General features: G+C 45.6%; 1 protein-coding gene across 1 annotated transcript in view; it reads left to right on the top strand.

Annotated features, from left to right (window-relative positions):
* Positions 1 to 17,183, top strand: part of BRF2 (BRF2 general transcription factor IIIB subunit) — a 148,498-nt gene that overhangs the window by 73,927 nt on the left and 57,388 nt on the right. The window contains exon 4 of the mRNA XM_069617959.1: positions 7,713 to 8,034. Within this exon, the coding sequence (XP_069474060.1) occupies positions 7,713 to 8,034 (322 nt within the window). The remainder of the gene's footprint in view (positions 1 to 7,712; positions 8,035 to 17,183) is intronic.

The raw sequence follows: 17,183 nt of genomic DNA on the forward strand, positions 1-17,183 counted from the left end.
TTTATATGTGAAGCACGAACCCTATGTTTGCAGCCATGACATTTCACAGCTGAGTGGCAAGCAATACCTACACCGGCCCTTTCCACCTGTGCTGCAGTCCTGATGTTTGCTGAAAGTCACCTATCTGGATGCAGTGTCCTAGCCCCTCCAATGGTACTTGTAGACAATCGGCAACCTGTTTGTGGAGAATTGACAGGTTTTTAGTTGACTCTTTACAGTGGTCGATAACAGCGGATATGGCACATTTTGCAGTATCTTTGGATTTGGCACGCCCCATACATTTGCTGGGCGGCCCAGGACTACTTCGTAAGGAGACAATCCAATACATGAGTGCATAACAGTCAGTCTAGAAAATCGTGCTAGTGAGAGCGCATCCACCCAACCCAGAGAACTGCTAGCACATATTTTGGATAATTTGTTTATTAAAGGAGTTGGTCCTCTCCACCAATCCTGCTCCTTGAGGATGATAGAATGTGTGCTGTATGCCTAATGCTTTACACACAAATTCCATTGTGGTATTAACAAAATGGACACCGTTGTCGCTGACCGTGTGAGGCAGGCCAAATCGGGGTAAAGACTCCTTATTTTAGCAGTACTTAATGCATTATCTTTTAAGGGAAATGCCTCTTCCCATGTTCTAAAAATGCATGCTATAACAAATCATCTCCCTTTTTATAGGGAGGTAATTTAATGAAATCCTTTTTAACGCTTAAAAGGGAAAGTCAGGTGGGCGAAAAATTCCTTTTTGGGGCTCCCTCACTCTTCCCAATATTATAGGACTCGCATACTAAACTTTTTACAAAAAGCAACCATGGCTGGTCTTAGCTTAGTGTTACTCCACACTGTAGTGAGCAACTTGTACATTCCCTCTGCACTTACATGAGACGGGCCATGTGCATAGGACAACATTAAAGGTAAATGCATATGTGGTAATTTCCATTTTCCCCTCATATTGCGTGTCTAGCCAACCACCATCTTTCCCAGTCTGTAATTCGTGGGTAGTGGCCTCAAACTGAATGAACAGTCTGTATTGTGTTTGTCGGTGTCCTCTTTTTGTGCGTGGCAAACCTACATAGTGATCCAGAAGGCTGAGCAGTTGCTTTGGCAGGCTGATCAGCAAAAGCATTGCCTTTTCTGTTTCCTGTATCTACAATTGTTTTGTGTGCACTGCATTTATTGATGGCCAATTTCTTTGCTAATGTCAGGGCATTCAGTAATTTCAAGAGAAAAAAAAAATAAAACTTGTGTTTTTTGTGCCATGTGAAGTCAGGAACCCTGTTTCGGCCCATAGGCGGCCAAAATGGTATGCTACACCAAAAGCATACTGGCTATCTGTAAACGTTTACCGTAAGCCCTGCACTGAGTTCACATGCTCTGGTAAGGGCAATCATTTTGGCTGCCTGGGCTGAATGTTGAGGAATCGGACAGGTTTCAAATATGGTTTTTAAAGTTGTAATGGCATCTGCTGCTGTTGCAGTGCCACCTGGTAATTTAAAACGAGACCCATCTACATACAAAGTACCATCCGGCTTTTTGACAGGGACGCCCACCAGATGCACCCGTCTCTTCATCAGTGGTTAGTATACAAACCTGCATTTCAACAGAACCATCAGAAGGGAGTGGTACCAGGATGGCTGGATTCATGGTAGTACAATGCTGAATCGTAATGAGGTGCCAATGTCCATTCATAGCTAGTGAGCCTGGCATTGGTTAAATGTTGGGTCTTGGTTTTATTCAGCAATATGTCTATTGTATAAGGTACTGAAAGAGTGAGGAGGTGTCCTAACAATATAGCATCTGCTTGTTTCATGGATAATGCTGCAGCAGCAACACCTGGCAAACCATTTGGTAATACCTTTGCTACTGCATGCAAGTGGAGGAAAAATATGCACATGACCTATTTTTACCCCCTTGCACAGACCATGCACAAACTGGGTAAAGGGTTTCATATCGTCGAGTTCCCAGAGCAGGCGAGTTACAAAGTGCTGATTTTAATGTGTTAATATTACTTTGCTATGGACCATTGCTCACCTGGAAAGCTTTTGAGTGTGGCTCAACTTTTGTTCTAGCAATGGTTTAGTCGAGAGGGAAACATTAGGGATCCACTGCCTACAGAATCAATGGCGCCCCTAGAAACCCTCCCTCCCTTCTTGCTGCGTGGTTGAGGCAGCTATTTTCATAATGGCTTCTAAGCACTGCGGGTGCAGGAGTCTCTCCCCCTTTGACAATAAATGTCCCAGATAAGTGGCCTTGTTTTATAAAACTACAACTTGCTGTGAGACACTTCCTGCTCAAGGGGTGCTAGGAACTGCAACCGACTCACTGTGCAATCTGCACATTGCTCTTGTGTGTCAGCTGCTATTAAAAGATTGTCAACATATTGCAAAAGCATTGTGCGTAGTGTGAGTGATCATATCAAATTGTGTCTTTAAAGCTTGGCTTTATATGCTCAGACACTCAGTGTATCCCTGTGGTGCTCTACAGAAAGTATAAAATTGCTGTTCAACATTAAAAGGTACGGACTGGCTTTGTGGATTGGAATGCTAAAAAGGGAATTGTTAAGATCACAGACAGTAAAATATTCTGCCGATGGTGGAATCGTAGCAAAAAGGAGATCATGTCCAGGGACCACAGGAAACTGAGGAACTACGATCTTATTAATGGCGTGGAGATCAATTCGAAGCCTTGATCAATTCGAAGCCTTGATAGGAGAATCTGACTTCCGCTCAATTCTGTATGGGTAAAATAGGACTGTTACAGGGACTACCCACTTTCTTTAATATCCCCCTTCATCAATGGGTCCTGTATTACTGGTTTGATCCCTTCTAACCCTTCCTTTGCTATCATATTGGGTTACTTTGGGTAGCAATGCCCCTGGTTTTACACTGATTTTAATGGGCTCCACTACGATGCAGCCTACACCATTCGTGCCAGTGGCCCTAATAACGGGGTTAATTTGTTTTAATGCTTGAGATAAGTTGTTAGTGGCAACAACAAAGCGCATTGAGAAGGACTCTGCACAACACGTCCTGTATACTCCATCAGGCGACCAATTAATGTTGGCATGCAAGCGCGAAGTAGATCCATGACCAACCAGTTCAAAGCAAATTTGTCTGTGGCAACCAGTGGAGCCTTGCAACAGATGGGACCAAAGGTGACTAACACTAGTTCCGATATTTGACTTTGAATAGGTTCATTTGCGGAACCCACTGATTTCTTCCATTCCCCTCTCTTGAAATATTAATACACTATTTTGTGGGATAGCGATGTGTTGGAAGCAACATTGTCTAGCAGGAATGTAGTCTGCTTGCCGTGTACTGCCATTTCAACATATGGCCCCTTTGAATCTACAGGGATACACACCTCCCTTTCTCTCTCCTGGGCAGCCCCATTCCACACTGCATAGTCGACATAATATTCCCTAGCCGGATACTGCTGACCCTGTCGTGGGTCAAAGTAATTGAGCTGGTCGCTATTCGCCTCATGCGCCCCACCTTTTGTTTGAATATAAAAGCTCCCCTTTACATTCTGCGACTCCGCTCGGCCATGGCCTCTTCTCCTTGGCGGACATTCTCTGATCAGTGATCCTCAGCCTTACAATAGTGACAACCCGTGTCCTAGTATTCTACCACCTGGTGGTGCGCTTTCTCCTTTCTCTGTACATGCCGCTTCCTCTCTGCATGCACAGGTTCCCCTTCCTCTTTCGGGAAATGCCTGGTTTATTAATGCACTGGTCTTTTAACTCTTTTCTTTTCCCCCTTTGTCTTTAGCATGGCGATTTGCAGAATACCTAGCCATGTTCCATGTTTGAGTAGCGCTTTAGTTTGGCCAGTGGGTACTATGTCTGAATGTCATTGTTGAAGTAACCACCCTTCAACAAAATGGGAACATATCACCTTTTGCTCCTCCGGGGTAGTCCTATCCATCCCACTATACAAGGTAAATGCTTCTTCCTTGTGCAAAATGTTTTTCAACTGACTCCCCTTCTGCCTGCCTGCAAGGAGTCCGCTTATCCCAATTCATTTGCTTGCTGGGAACCACTTGCTGGATATGCATTATCAGCAGTGCTGGAATAGCGTTGTGGACAATTCCCAAGTATTCCCCCTTTCGCTTGCTGCCAAGGTCAGCTCATCCCACTTAATGACAGGATTTAAACTGTCTTGCATTCTACATTGTCTGCCGGCAGTATACATGAGAAGTTTATCTATATCACCAAGCGTTAGCTGACCTGTCTTTCAGACACGATCAGTGTGAGTATACCACTGCTCAGGATTTTGCCCGATAGCTGGGTAATCTTTAGTAAAAGACAGTAACTCCCATCTGTTTCACGGTACGTGGACCTGGTGTGTGGTGTTCTTCGTACAAACCCAGGCACTACTCTCATAGGGAACATTTGTTACTATGGACTTTGTTGGGACATTTGTGATCCAAAATAGGAATTGAGACCCCTTTTGGACAGGTGTGTGAATCAAGCTTACACTCCTGGATTGCTTGCTGTTCTAATCGCTCGGGAGGGGGTACACTTCATCCTCCTCATTCACCGTTTATGTAATGTCCAAGCACTATTGTGAATGTAAGCGTATCTCGTTGCTGGGGCGTATATGCTTTGGCCTGTTCTATTCCTTCTATCCTGTTTTTGATCCATGCTAACCCTATCCTTTCTGCGGTTTCCATGTTGTGGGTCTTAATCCTGTGGGCAAGAGGTGGCAAGGAGAGCACATTATCACCAGACCCGATAAGTGGTCTGGTGAGGCCATTAAACATTCTAATAACTGGTCTGTCTCATCCTCGCAGGTCACTCCTGATTCAGGTGTCAGGGCTGTTGGGGTGGGGTGGGGTAGGGGAGGGGGGAGGGGGGGGCAAGCCTTGGCAACATACACTCCCTTAATTCTCATATTCAGTCTCCCTCTTCCCAATCATTTTTCATCTCGTTATGATCACATGCACGCACTTTGTTTTGAATTGCGGTTTATGTTTATTCTATGCCTCTCTCATAGATTTTTGTCTAGCATCTTTCCATTGCAAGGGTCTAAATGCCTTATCTTTAGCTGCTAATGCTTCTCTTAGGTACCCTATTCTCCAGGTCAAAAGATCCATGCACAGGAAACTAACTTTAGTTGGTGGCAGTGTATTTCGCCATTCTAGCAAGAACACCACCCCAAGCCCATTCCCACTCTGGCATACAACATACTGCTCCAGAGCACTGGAACATTTCAGCCCCCAGCACATGATTTTGTGCATGAACTACCCATGGTTTCAGTTCGTGCACACAAGGTGTATTTCTCGATGGCTCATGTAACACAATGCTCCCACAGAAAATGCATGCTCATTTCATGATGCAACCATCACATGGTTTCAACTAGTGGACACAAGGTGTGTTACACTGTGGCTCATTAACACAATGCTCCCATAGAGAAAATACAACATTGCACTCATTTTGTGATTCATCCATATTACATCATAGCGTGCTCATCACATTATACACATACTGCACCCAGAACTGTTTAGCTCAATTCTGTTGTCTGTGCCGGCTTCCCTCTTTCCAACAAGCGGGGATCGGCGTGGCCAGTAAATCAGCTGGCGGGTGAAATCCCTGGTTGCAGGAAACCTGTTCCCCCTCTTGCAGTGTGCCCCATGTCCTTTTGCCGTGCACTGCTTATTCCCTGCCGTGGCACACTGTACAACTGGATCCTATCCGAGATGAGGTCCCATCTAGGGGTGCCCTTTGTGGGAAATGATCCAGTCCGAATGCCCGCTTGCGGACACATATCCAAGAGAATGAGATACTGGCGCAGCGCTGTGTGGCAGTCAAACCAAATGCAATTTTAGAGGGTAAAGTGACAGTAAGGTTTGGTCCGTAACTGAGGTTATTCAGGAAACATTGGTGCTATGTTTCTTCATTACAGGTCGTAAATCGCAGGCTAAATATGAACAGAGTCATAGTCTCAGACTACTGTAGTACAGCTGCGATATGGGTTATTACCACTCTTAGCCTGTTCCAAGAATAAATGTGAGGGATGTTTTTACTGCAAAGCAAGCATACTATGGACATGTGCACAGAATTAAGATTGTAGAACTAATGTTCACTCAGTTTGAAGAGTGCCTACAGTTACTGCCTCAAGTTGGCCCCGGCTGTTAAGGGGAACCCATTCTGGTGGTCACCAGAGACTAATGCTGGGAGATGGTGGCCCCTTCATCAACAGTTACACCATACTGCTAAACAAGATTTACTTGCTTCATCCCTCATCTGCTAGGGCGGGCCATGTTGCTTCAAAAAACAGTTGAAAAATGGGTACTCTGTAGTTATTGTCTTATCTAGTGACCTTGACTTCTAATAAAGCCTGGTGTCTACATGCCCTTCAATGACTCGCCTGATTTCTAATGTAATTATGGGGATTGGCGGTGAGGCCGTTTAGCCACTGATCAGTGCTGGGGACTGATCTACTGAGGGGAAAAGGACTCTAGTAGGTCAGGAATGGGACATAAGGAGGAGCTGGTGTACTCCATGTCAAGTCTTTGCGACACCATAGAGGAGTGTTGACTTATTTTTATTTATTTATTTTTTCCCTTTTGAGCTTGTATTTTTTTAGAGACTGGTTTGAGCTTCTTTCTTTTTTTTTTTTCCTTGGATGTCATCCAAATGTTCATTGTTCAGTGTGTCGATTTGTGTGAGTCCTGCGCTAGTGATTCAAATTGTAGTTCAAATGCAAGCGGAAGTTTCAGGGAAGCAAATATTCACTAGGAACGGCAAATGTTCTGGGCTTTTCTTTGGGATTGCTATTCATGTCCGAATTGGCACTTTAAATGTGACATGGTGAACTAAAGACTGACTTCTCTAAAAGATGATCAGCAGTTGCAGGCTTGCTTTACTGTTGGGTACTCTTCAGTGTGATTTAGTTGTCCAGTGTACATGGTTGTATACGGAACTACATTTCTATAATACAGAACTACATTTCTATGGCAGACAAGTTTAACATGACTGATTCATGATCCAAGCTATACCAAACCTACCTGAATGCTCTTTCACATGCAGATGTCCTTTGTATAATGTGCTGCTGCATCTTTTGCCCAAAACATTCTATTTTTGTCATGCTCCTCTTTAATTGTAATTGTTAACTTCTGTTTTTAATCTTATCTTTCCGTTTTTATTACTTTTATGTAGAGGCATACCAAATAAAAAGTACACATGTTTTCTTTTTGATAGCTTTAAATACCACACTGGCACCTTTCTCGGATAGGAAATGGTCTTGAAAGATTGCAACACATATATTAAGTATGCTGGTAGTAGTTGTATTTGCTTTTACGTTTGCAATCTACTTGGCACTTTGCACCTCTGAGAAAGATGTAGCCCCTGTCCATTGGCACTGTAATTTTGGAATTGCAGGTTTGACATCTCACCTTTAAAAGAAGTGAAAGGACCTTAAAATTCGAAAGTGATACACCACCTACTTTTGGCCTGATTATTGTCCGGTTCTGCTGCTTTCTTTTCCAGATGCTCTGCCCTTCCACTTTTTCTCACTTCATCATGCTTTTTCATACATACTCTTGCTACTCTTTTTTTTTTTCTTTTTTTTTTTCTCGTGTATTTCTACATGTGTTGGCTTTCTTTTTCCTCTATTTCTCTACTGCTTCAATTTTTCTTCCTCTAATTTTGCTCCCATTTCTCTTGCCCAAAAGTCATTAAATTTAAAAAATGTGCCTATTGTTTTCAGGGATAATGCGTGTGCGAACTCTCTGCAAGGCACTCCGACTTCCCAATGCCTTTGAAGATACAGCTGTGTCTTATTTTGAACGCGCCTTCCACCACCCTACCTTTCACCAGGCCCCTCTACCAAAGAAAGAGATCATAGTGGGATGCTGCGTCTACATCACCTGCCGACAGCACACCTGGCCGCTGACTATGGCCACAATCTGCTCCCTTCTGTACGCCAACTGGACAATGTTTGCCAGCACCTATCGACATCTGATAAATGTGCTGGGACTGGATGTACCTGCCTTCAACTTGACTGAAATGGTGAAGGCTCATTGCAAGAGGTAACTGATCCGCTGCTTCCTGTTTTGTGAGTGCATGTCATGGCAAACAGCTTCTGCCGCCTCCTCCAATCCCTCTTTTAACCTGCATAAAACCCCTGGTGACAAAAAAAGATGCACTTCTATAATGGCTAGCTGTAGAGAGTAGAACTAGTTTAGAAGGCACTAACATCACTGTTTACTTTTTTCAAAAATGTATGTTTGGACCATGAACATATTTATTGTATAACTTGTGAACAAAATGTTTTTGGATGATGTATAGGTAACGACTGAAGTCTGAGATATGGTGCTACAAACCTTTAGCAAGGTCAGTGATTTTAGCCAAAGCAATGTAAGAGCAAAGCTAGGATCTAGACTTGCATCTGGTGTTTTATTGTAGGTAGACTGATTATATTTTGATAAACATTAGTGGCAGATGAGAACGATACAAAGACCCAGCCCACTTGACACTATAGGTGCGAAAGCTAGAAGCCACACTGTCTGGCTTTCTCGGAGTTCTTAAAGTTGTTCACCACCAGTAACAACTGTTGTTAAAGACAAAAATATCTAAAGAGTTGTGCACAATTGCACGGTACTAGTACGCTGCATTGTATGTGGCTATTCGAAGTGCTCATAGACAAATTGTCTTGTGGAGCCTCTGCCTCTGGGTGCCTGCAGGGTTAGTAGGCTGGGTCTTTGTTTCATGTTTATACTTACCAGAGTTGACCCACCCTACTTTATTTCCCTGGTTTTTTTTTGTTCTTTATAACCTAATATAAACTGCATCTTTCGAATGGTTTGTGTCCTCCCACGTAGTCCTCATCTATGATAATTGTAGCTGCTTCGGAAAAAAAATGTTCGGCACAGGGCGCTGTGCACGAAGTAAAGGCGTCACTGTAGCGTGTCAATGTCAATCGTGGTACAAATAGCCTGTGCCGCGCCTGTTGGTTTCAGTTCCATTTTTCTGAACTTTGCTTCGAGACTCTGCGCGCTTCGTTTTTTCTTCACCAACTCATTCTCCCCCGAAATCGGGGTTCAAAAAGTGTGAAGACTGTGAGGCAAAAAATGTCTATCACAGATCCCCACTCAGTTTGCCTTTGGTGCCTGGGTCCCGACTGGGGACTGTGGCTCCTGCCATCGATGACTCTTCGTGAACGTAAAGTTAAGCTGGCGGTGGGTCGGGATGCTTCGAAGGGCTCTCGTCAGAGGAATCTAAAGATTCTGCTCAACATAAACGCCAGAAGAGGTCTAGATCGAGGAGTCGATCGGAACATTCTTCGACTTCCACCAAGAAATCAAGAGACGTCGTAGGTCTCCCTCTTCCTCCTCGGAGCTGGTTCGATGTCGGACCAAATCGGATTCCCCCAGAAAATAGGAGGCATTTCGAACAAAAATGATGCAGATCTTTGAGAACGCGACTTCGAACGCCCCTTCCCCCCCCTTCCCTCGAAAGAGCCTTAAAAGAGCATGACCCCAGTCGCTCCCCTGGATGGCGCAGGCAGGTCAAAAGCTACCGCTGCAAGTAGCAAGTGGGAGAAACCTCGTCGACCCGACGCCAAGGCGTCGAAGTCTTGTACTCAAGAATAGAGTACATCTCTGACATCCTCGAAGATACAAATGTCGATGACCTTGACAGTTACATCAGCACTGATCACCTCGACGCCTACAGTGCCATTGAGTAAACCATTGGCGCTCTCGATGATTCCGTCGAGTTCCTCGAGGAAAAAGAAAAAATGTACAAACCTGTACCTAGTCTGACTTTTTTTTTTTAGATCTATGTCCTCAATATTTGAGGAGGAGAGGGCCTCAGAAGTTCCTCCTCGGGGAGTCGGGTATGGTATCTAGAGATGTGCCTAAAGAATTGATTGACCCTGAGTCATTAAAAGATCTCTGCGACTCCCTCCACTCTGCCAGTGGCATTGATACGTCCCCTGAGTTGGGGTTTACTAAACCTGACACTACGGATCATGTTGATTCGGGGGTACAGAAACCTCATGAATAGGGTGATGGATTACATGGGGTAGAGTAGGGCCTCGCCAACATTCGAGCAAGACGATATGACAGATATTATGGATCATGGGCAGCGAAAAGATCCAATACTGCCTTTCCACAGGGCTTTGCAGAGAAAGGTAGAGACACACTGGGAAACGCCTGAATCTGGACCTGCTATAGATAGAAACCTCACTAGGAAATAAAGGCCATCGTCTACTGACCCTGATTACCTCTGGAACCCCCCCCCCCCCCCCCCACCTGAAAGTTTGGTGATCCAAGCTGCGACTGCTTCCAGACAGTCATCTTATCCCTCTATCCCCCCTGATAGAGAAGATTAGAAGGTGGACGCTTGGGCCCGCAAGAATTTACCTCAAGCAGTATGGCTCTAAAATCCACAAACGTCACCTGTACCCTGGACAGGTTTACACATACCCTGTTGGACTGCATTAAAGGGGCGGCTGAACATATTCCAGAAGGTAAAGAAAGGGAAGGCTTTCTGAATATTGTAAAAGACGGCAATGAGGCGATGGGAGAGTACCTCCGATGAGGGTTGGATACGGTTGACAGCGTCAGCATATCAATGGCTGCGAGCGCAGTACTACCTGATTTTCTTAACCACGCAAATCTGCGATTTGAACAGGAAGTGCAGGCCAAGCTTCTTAACATGCCTTTCGACGGTTCAAGGTTGTTCGGCAGCAAGGCAGATGACATTTTGGAGAAGCTGCAGACCTCCAGGGTTGACAACCTCAACACCTCTACTCGGGGTCATCTTCCGGAAGAGGTCGTTCTTTTTGATACTAATTTGTTGGGGGGGGGGGGGGAAAGAACAAAGAGCTTCCTCTAGGTGGACGAGGGAGAGGTGCGAAGTCAGCCTCAGCAGAGGCATCTGTGCCCTCGGCCACTGCTGCAGCAGCCCCTACACCGCTTTGAGGCCTTAACCCACAAAACCCTGGTGAGAGGCAGGATTTCTCGACATCTGAAGGTATGATGGGGCATTACTTCAGATGCTTGGGCACTGGAAATGGTAAACCAAGGTTACTGCCTTCCATTTATAGTAAAAGGCCCTTGAGATCATCCATCGGGAGCCAGCTCTGCCAAAATTCCAGACCTGCTCCTTGTGCAGGAAATATTAACCCTGCTAGAGAAAGGTGCAATAGAAAATGCACCTGTAGTAGAGAGCAACAAGGGCTCGTGCTCCCCATACTTATCCCCACGAAGGACGGAGGACTGAGACCCATCTTGGACTTAAGAAATTTGAACAAATTCCTCAGGAAGGACAAGTTCAAGATGGGTTACCCTTTCTGAGATCCTTCAGGCTCTTTCAACTCCAAGACTGGTTGGTATCATTGGACCTTTAGGATGCTTACTTTCATGTGCCAATCCATCTCAAGAACAAAGTACCTGAGGCTTCGCGGTTCTCACTATCAGTTTAGAGTTCTGCCATTCGGGCTCACCTCCGCCCGAGGGTTTTCACAAGCCGATGGCGGTTGTGGCTGCGAGCCTCAGTAGAGGGAGGGGGGATGGGGGGGGGAAGATTCACGTCTACCCCTACCTGGACGATTGGTTAATCAGGGCTCGTTCAACCGAACCGGCCCAGGAACACCTTAAGATCACCTTCCACTTCCTCCACAGGCTGGGCTTCTCCCTCAATTACAAGAAGTCCAATATGATACCTTCTCAAAAGCTTCAATTCATCAGCGTGGTCTTGGACACTTCCTCGGGGAAAGCCTTCCCACCTGAAATGAGAGCTCAGCACATTCTGCAGATGGTAACACTGTTCTAGAATCTGCCGGCCTACGGTTTTCTGAGGTTACTCGGTCTCATGGCATCCTGCGTTTTTCTGGTGCCGGAAGCCAGACTGAGGATGAGGTCCCTTCAATAGGCCCTCATAACTCAGTGGTCCCAGTTTTCGGGGAATACGTCGGAGCTTGTGCAAGCTCCAAGCAGAGTGGCTCAGGACCTTCTATGGTGGACTTGCAAGGACAATGTCCTCGAGGGAGAATGTTTTTGACAACCATGGCCGGAGATTAGGGTAGTGACAGACGCCTCACTTACAGGGTGGGGACCCCACGGAGCCCATACCAATGATCTGTCAATCAGCGGTCGTTGGTCTCCATCAGAGTCCAAACTACATATCAACCTGTTGGAGCTGAGGGCAATCACACTAGGGTTGATGGCCTTTCTGCCCTTGGTACGGGGAAAAAATGTCCTAATGACGGAAACACTGTGGCCATGTACTACCTCAACAAGAGGAGTAGGGGGTGGGGAGGGGGTCATACCACTGTGCAGAGAGGCAATGCAGCTCTGGTTCTGGCCAATACAAGAAGGATTATCTCTATCGGCAGTTCACCTAGCCATTGAGAAGAACACGGCGGCAGATGCTCTGAGCAGGCAGAGCACAGTCCCTGAGCTAGTTCCCACTCGTGGAAGTCCTTCAAGAGATCTTCGCACTTTGGGGAACCCCTCAACTGGATCTGTTCGTGACCGGTACCAACCGGACGTGCGAACAATATTGCACTAGGGTATTCCCCCAAGAGGACTTTTAGGAGACGCATTCGTGATGGACTGGGAATGTCCACTCCTGTATGCGTTCCCTCCAGTCCCCGTGATGCCTCATGTAATCGGGAGGTTGAGAAGGTTCAGGAAAAAATGATTCTAATTTCCCTGGATTGGGCCAGAAGAACCCGGACCTTCTGGACATGTCCATCTGCCTTCCAATACGTCTTCCACAAAGAGAGAATCTTCTCTCGCAAGAGGAAGGTCTGGTTCTCCATCCAGAGGTCAAAACACTCAGCCTTCACGCATGGTTTCTGGGAGGCTGAGAGATGATTGTGGGCCCTTCCGGACGACGTAAGGGAGGAGGCCAGCAACTAAATCTTTGTACCGGTGTCGGAATAAATTCAGTAACTGGTGCAAAGACCAGAATGTGGACCCTTTTCAATGTGTGCTTTCCTGCTACATCTAGCCAATCTGGGGCTCCAGGTTGGAACAATAAAAGTATATTTGGCCGCACTTTCAATCTTCAAGTGCTCCTTTTGAGGAGGTTTCATATTTCAAGATCCCGTTAGTCATCCCGTTTCTAAAGGGCTCACCCCGTTTCTAAAAGGGCTCACTACGTGTTCCCAACAATACCATTTCATGTCCCAGCCTGGGATTTAAATCTTATTTTAAAATGTATAACTGGTATAACTCTCGAGCCTTTACATTCCGGTCTATTAAGGCTCTTGACTTGGAAAACTGCCCTTGTAGCGCTAACATCAGCCTGCAGGGTAAGAGTTGCAAGCTCTTTCGTGTGAACAACCTTATACTACTTTTCATAAAGACAAGTTAAACCATCCTTCTTTCCATAGGTAATTTCTGACTTTCACTTATTGCAGAAAATAATACTTCCAACTTTCTACCCACCCCCTCATTTGGGAAAAGAGGAGGAGAGACTGCACAGACTTGACCCTAAAAGGGCTCTGAGTTTTTAATATTATGAGAATGTCAAGATTACGTCAAGACGGCCAGCTCTTTGTTGGTTATACTGTTCCCAAATTGGGATTAGCAGTCACAAAACAAACTGTATCCCGTTGTATTACTCTAGCCATTCTGGAGTGTTACAGACTGGCTGGGCAAGATCCACTTGAAGGGCTTGGAGCTCATTCCACGAGGGGCATGTCTACTTCAGAGGGCAGTCCCAGTGGCCAGCATCTGTTCAGCCGCAACCTGGACTTCAATTCGCACATTTAAGCATTACTGCTTAGATACTTCATTCTTCCAAGAAGGTTTATTCGCAAAAGTAGTACTTCATTCTGTACATGAAGAAAGTTAAATGGTACTCCCTCCAAATTTCTTATTGCTTTGGGAGTCTATCATAGATGAGGAATACGTGGGGGGGGACACTATCCATTCGAAGAACAAGTTAGTTACCAACTGTAAAGTTCTTTCGACTGGATGTTCCTCGCACGTATTCCTCATCGTCCCTATCCTACCCCGCTGTACAATTTACGAGTTTGCCAAGAGCTTTCCTTCTGGAGCACGCCTATCTGGTTCCTCTAATGATCGAAAAAACAGAACTGAAACCAATGGGCACGGCACAAGCTATTTGTACCACGAGTGTCGACACGCCGCAGCGACCTCCAAGGGACATCAACACCTCGACCTCGTGCACCGCGCCCTCTGCCATTTTTCTTTCCGAAGCAGCGAAGCTGGGAGATAAGATTATCATAGATGAGGAATACGTGGGAGGAACATCCAGTCGAAAGAACGTTACAATTGGTAAGTAACTTGTTCTTCATGCTCTTTGGATGTTGGGTGTCATATATTTTGGCAAATACTTCTACGGCACCAAATATTTTATTTTCTAAACGACTTACTGAAGCCTACCTGAAACTTTCCTTCCTTTTAATTTTCATGTGCGCATCTCGGCAGACTATATGGCCAACTGAGCAGGGGTGCTCAATAGATTGGTTGAGGGCGTATTTTTTTTTTTTCTTCACCTATTTTTGGAGGAGTGAAAGGGGGGTGGTTATAGGCTGGTGGCTGCTGATTTTCACTTTTGGTTACACCACTCTGTGGCCTCTTTACTCGACTAGAAGTCACTTGCTCCATGTACAGGAGCAAATTCACTACTATTGCACTTTTTAAATCCTATGACCTGGCTATTTTCTCTGTGGTCCTTTGTGTTTTTGACACAGGGAATGCCCACTTGCCCTGTGGAGAGCTCACAAAGGCCCTTTGGTATGAGTGAAGTCTAGTTTAGATGAGGGTCTCTGTATCCTCAATCCACATGTCTGTCTGCAGATACTTATCTGGAACTTTGTGAAAGGTGCTGGAGAGATGACACAGCTGTATATCCTACAGGCTGTCTGTGCTGGTGACTCCTGATGCCAAGTGCTGCCATTGTTAACTGGACTCGTGCTTCATGTGCTTGCTCCTGGATTTTCTAGCCTTACGCGATTCCCTGAAACTTCATGGTTCAGGACCACACGAGTTAACAGGGACAATTAGGGTTATGAATACCCAGAGAATTCATTTGGACAAAAGAGCCAGAGGGACCCAGTAAGCTAAGCGAAGAGCAGATCTGAGTGGAGCACAGAGGCAACCAAGTGAAGAGACCAGCCCAAATGGTGGGGAGGGATTGGGTAAATATCCCTCCACCTAAAGAAACGTGAAATTTTTTTTTTATGAACTTGGGGACACCTGAGGAACTTTTAGACTGCCTGCCAAGAACTGTTAAATTAAAACTGTTAATTACAGATAATTAGGGTATCCAGAACCAGGAGGAATTAATGGGGCGCCCGAGAGAGATCGTGGAAAAACACTGAGTGTAGGGCACTCTACCTAATTTTTGACCTGCTATTACCTAAACTGGCCCTACCAGGTTTGGACGGAGCATGATTTCTTTTGACTATCGATGAGCGCCTTAGTTTTGATTGGAAGGGAACTCGCCTTTTAGCAATGGGGTTAGTGAGGCCTTTTCTTTGGTGCCATGTAATAATGTCCCCACAAAAATATCGCCACGCAAAAATATCGCCGAAAAATGGCTTTTTTTTGGCTGCCCCTATCCCCATATATATGGTCACCCATATAATATTGCCACAACCTTTTCCAGGCGATATTATGTACGGGGACCATAATATATGGGGATAATATTACCTGATATCTTTTAAGTAAATTTACTTGAAAACCCTGTCCCCTGGTCCGAGTCGTCTGGCTTGCCACAATAAACCTCTGCACCCTCTTCAGGCTGGGTTCCGACCTCTGCAGTCAACCGACAGCTCTCTGCAATATCAGCAACTTCAACTTTTGCACGTCACGCAAACTGTTCATCTATTCTTATTCTCAACCTCTCCGCTGCCTTAGATACTGTACACCCTTCTTACCTTCTCACTACATTATCTCTCCTTGGCATCAAAGCTAAGGCCCCTACTTTAGTTTGTTTTATAACTTGCCCCAAGACTCTAGCAGGTGTCATGGAAAATCCTTGCCTTCTCGCTCACCCCTTTTCTGTTGCTCCCCAAGGGGGTCTGTCCATGGCCCACTTCTCTTCACTCTCTAACTACAGTTCGTCTCTAATGAGCGGTTGTCAAACTCTCTGCCATCGAATATTAGATGGTTGATGCTCCACCGGTTATACTTTCAAGCCAAACACTCTTCTTCGACCCCTCCCCCCCACCTCCTCTCTTCAGACTACCTTCCTTACTCTGCTTCCACTTGTAACCTGTCATCTTTGACCCATCCAGACTCTACCTCAGAAAAATCTATCTTCCTTTCAATGGTGCTAATCTCCTGTGCCAGTTTCTTGGGCCTTCCCAACCATGCCTTTTCACCTCTGGACAAAGTCTGCTTTACCTCTACCTTCTCTGCCAGATTGGCTGTATACCTATAAAACAAAGAGCCAAGTATGAACCAGTCCTTCTCGTCTATGAACTTGACCCACCTTACATATCTACTCCTCTCACTCCCTGCTATCCCTCTCACTTGCTACAATCCTCTTTTTCTCATCTCCTTGCCACTAGTCGAGTCCCTCTGCACCCCCCCTCATTTCCACTCCTCCCGCCCCTGAATGCTCTGCCTCTCCCTCTACAACTCCAACCTCAATGCCCTCCTATTTTCTGAAGTATCGGTTTCGTAGCACTGCCCATCCCCCTGCTTCCTTCTCGCCATACCCCCAAACAACCATACAGCACTCTTTTATGCCTCAATCCTTAATGTAGCAGTTGCTCCACCATCCAGTTCCTATTATATTCTGTCCTGTGCTCATCCTTGGCTTGTTTCCACCTTCCTATACAACATCTGGCATACATTCTTGGACCCCCATTGTCAAGGACCCATGTTCTCTTCTGTTATCAAAAACATTGCTTTCCTGTGATTTCTAATAACTGTCTTATCAGATGCTGTGCAAAGGTGTTAGGGAGAATTCTCTGTTTAGACTGAATTTCCTAACCTAGTGAGTCCCCCAGCAGCTTTGCTGGATTTCTGGAGTTTGTTTTTCCCATCCTGCCAAGAGTGAGACTCTTTTTCTCCCACTCTTGGACATGAATGTGTGTAATTCCTTTGATTGTCAATGTGTTCTATGGGCTATGGGGTCTTTTACTCCATAGGGTCTCATATGTTTTTCTATGTGTGTTACACCGCACCCTACGTGCTGTAACACTGGGGCGTCCTAGTGGACCTCCATCATAGACTCCATACCC

The sequence above is a fragment of the Ambystoma mexicanum genome, chromosome 10 (assembly GCF_040938575.1).
Source record: "Ambystoma mexicanum isolate Mex_15411 chromosome 10, UKY_AmexF1_1, whole genome shotgun sequence".
NCBI lineage: Eukaryota > Metazoa > Chordata > Amphibia > Caudata > Ambystomatidae > Ambystoma > Ambystoma mexicanum.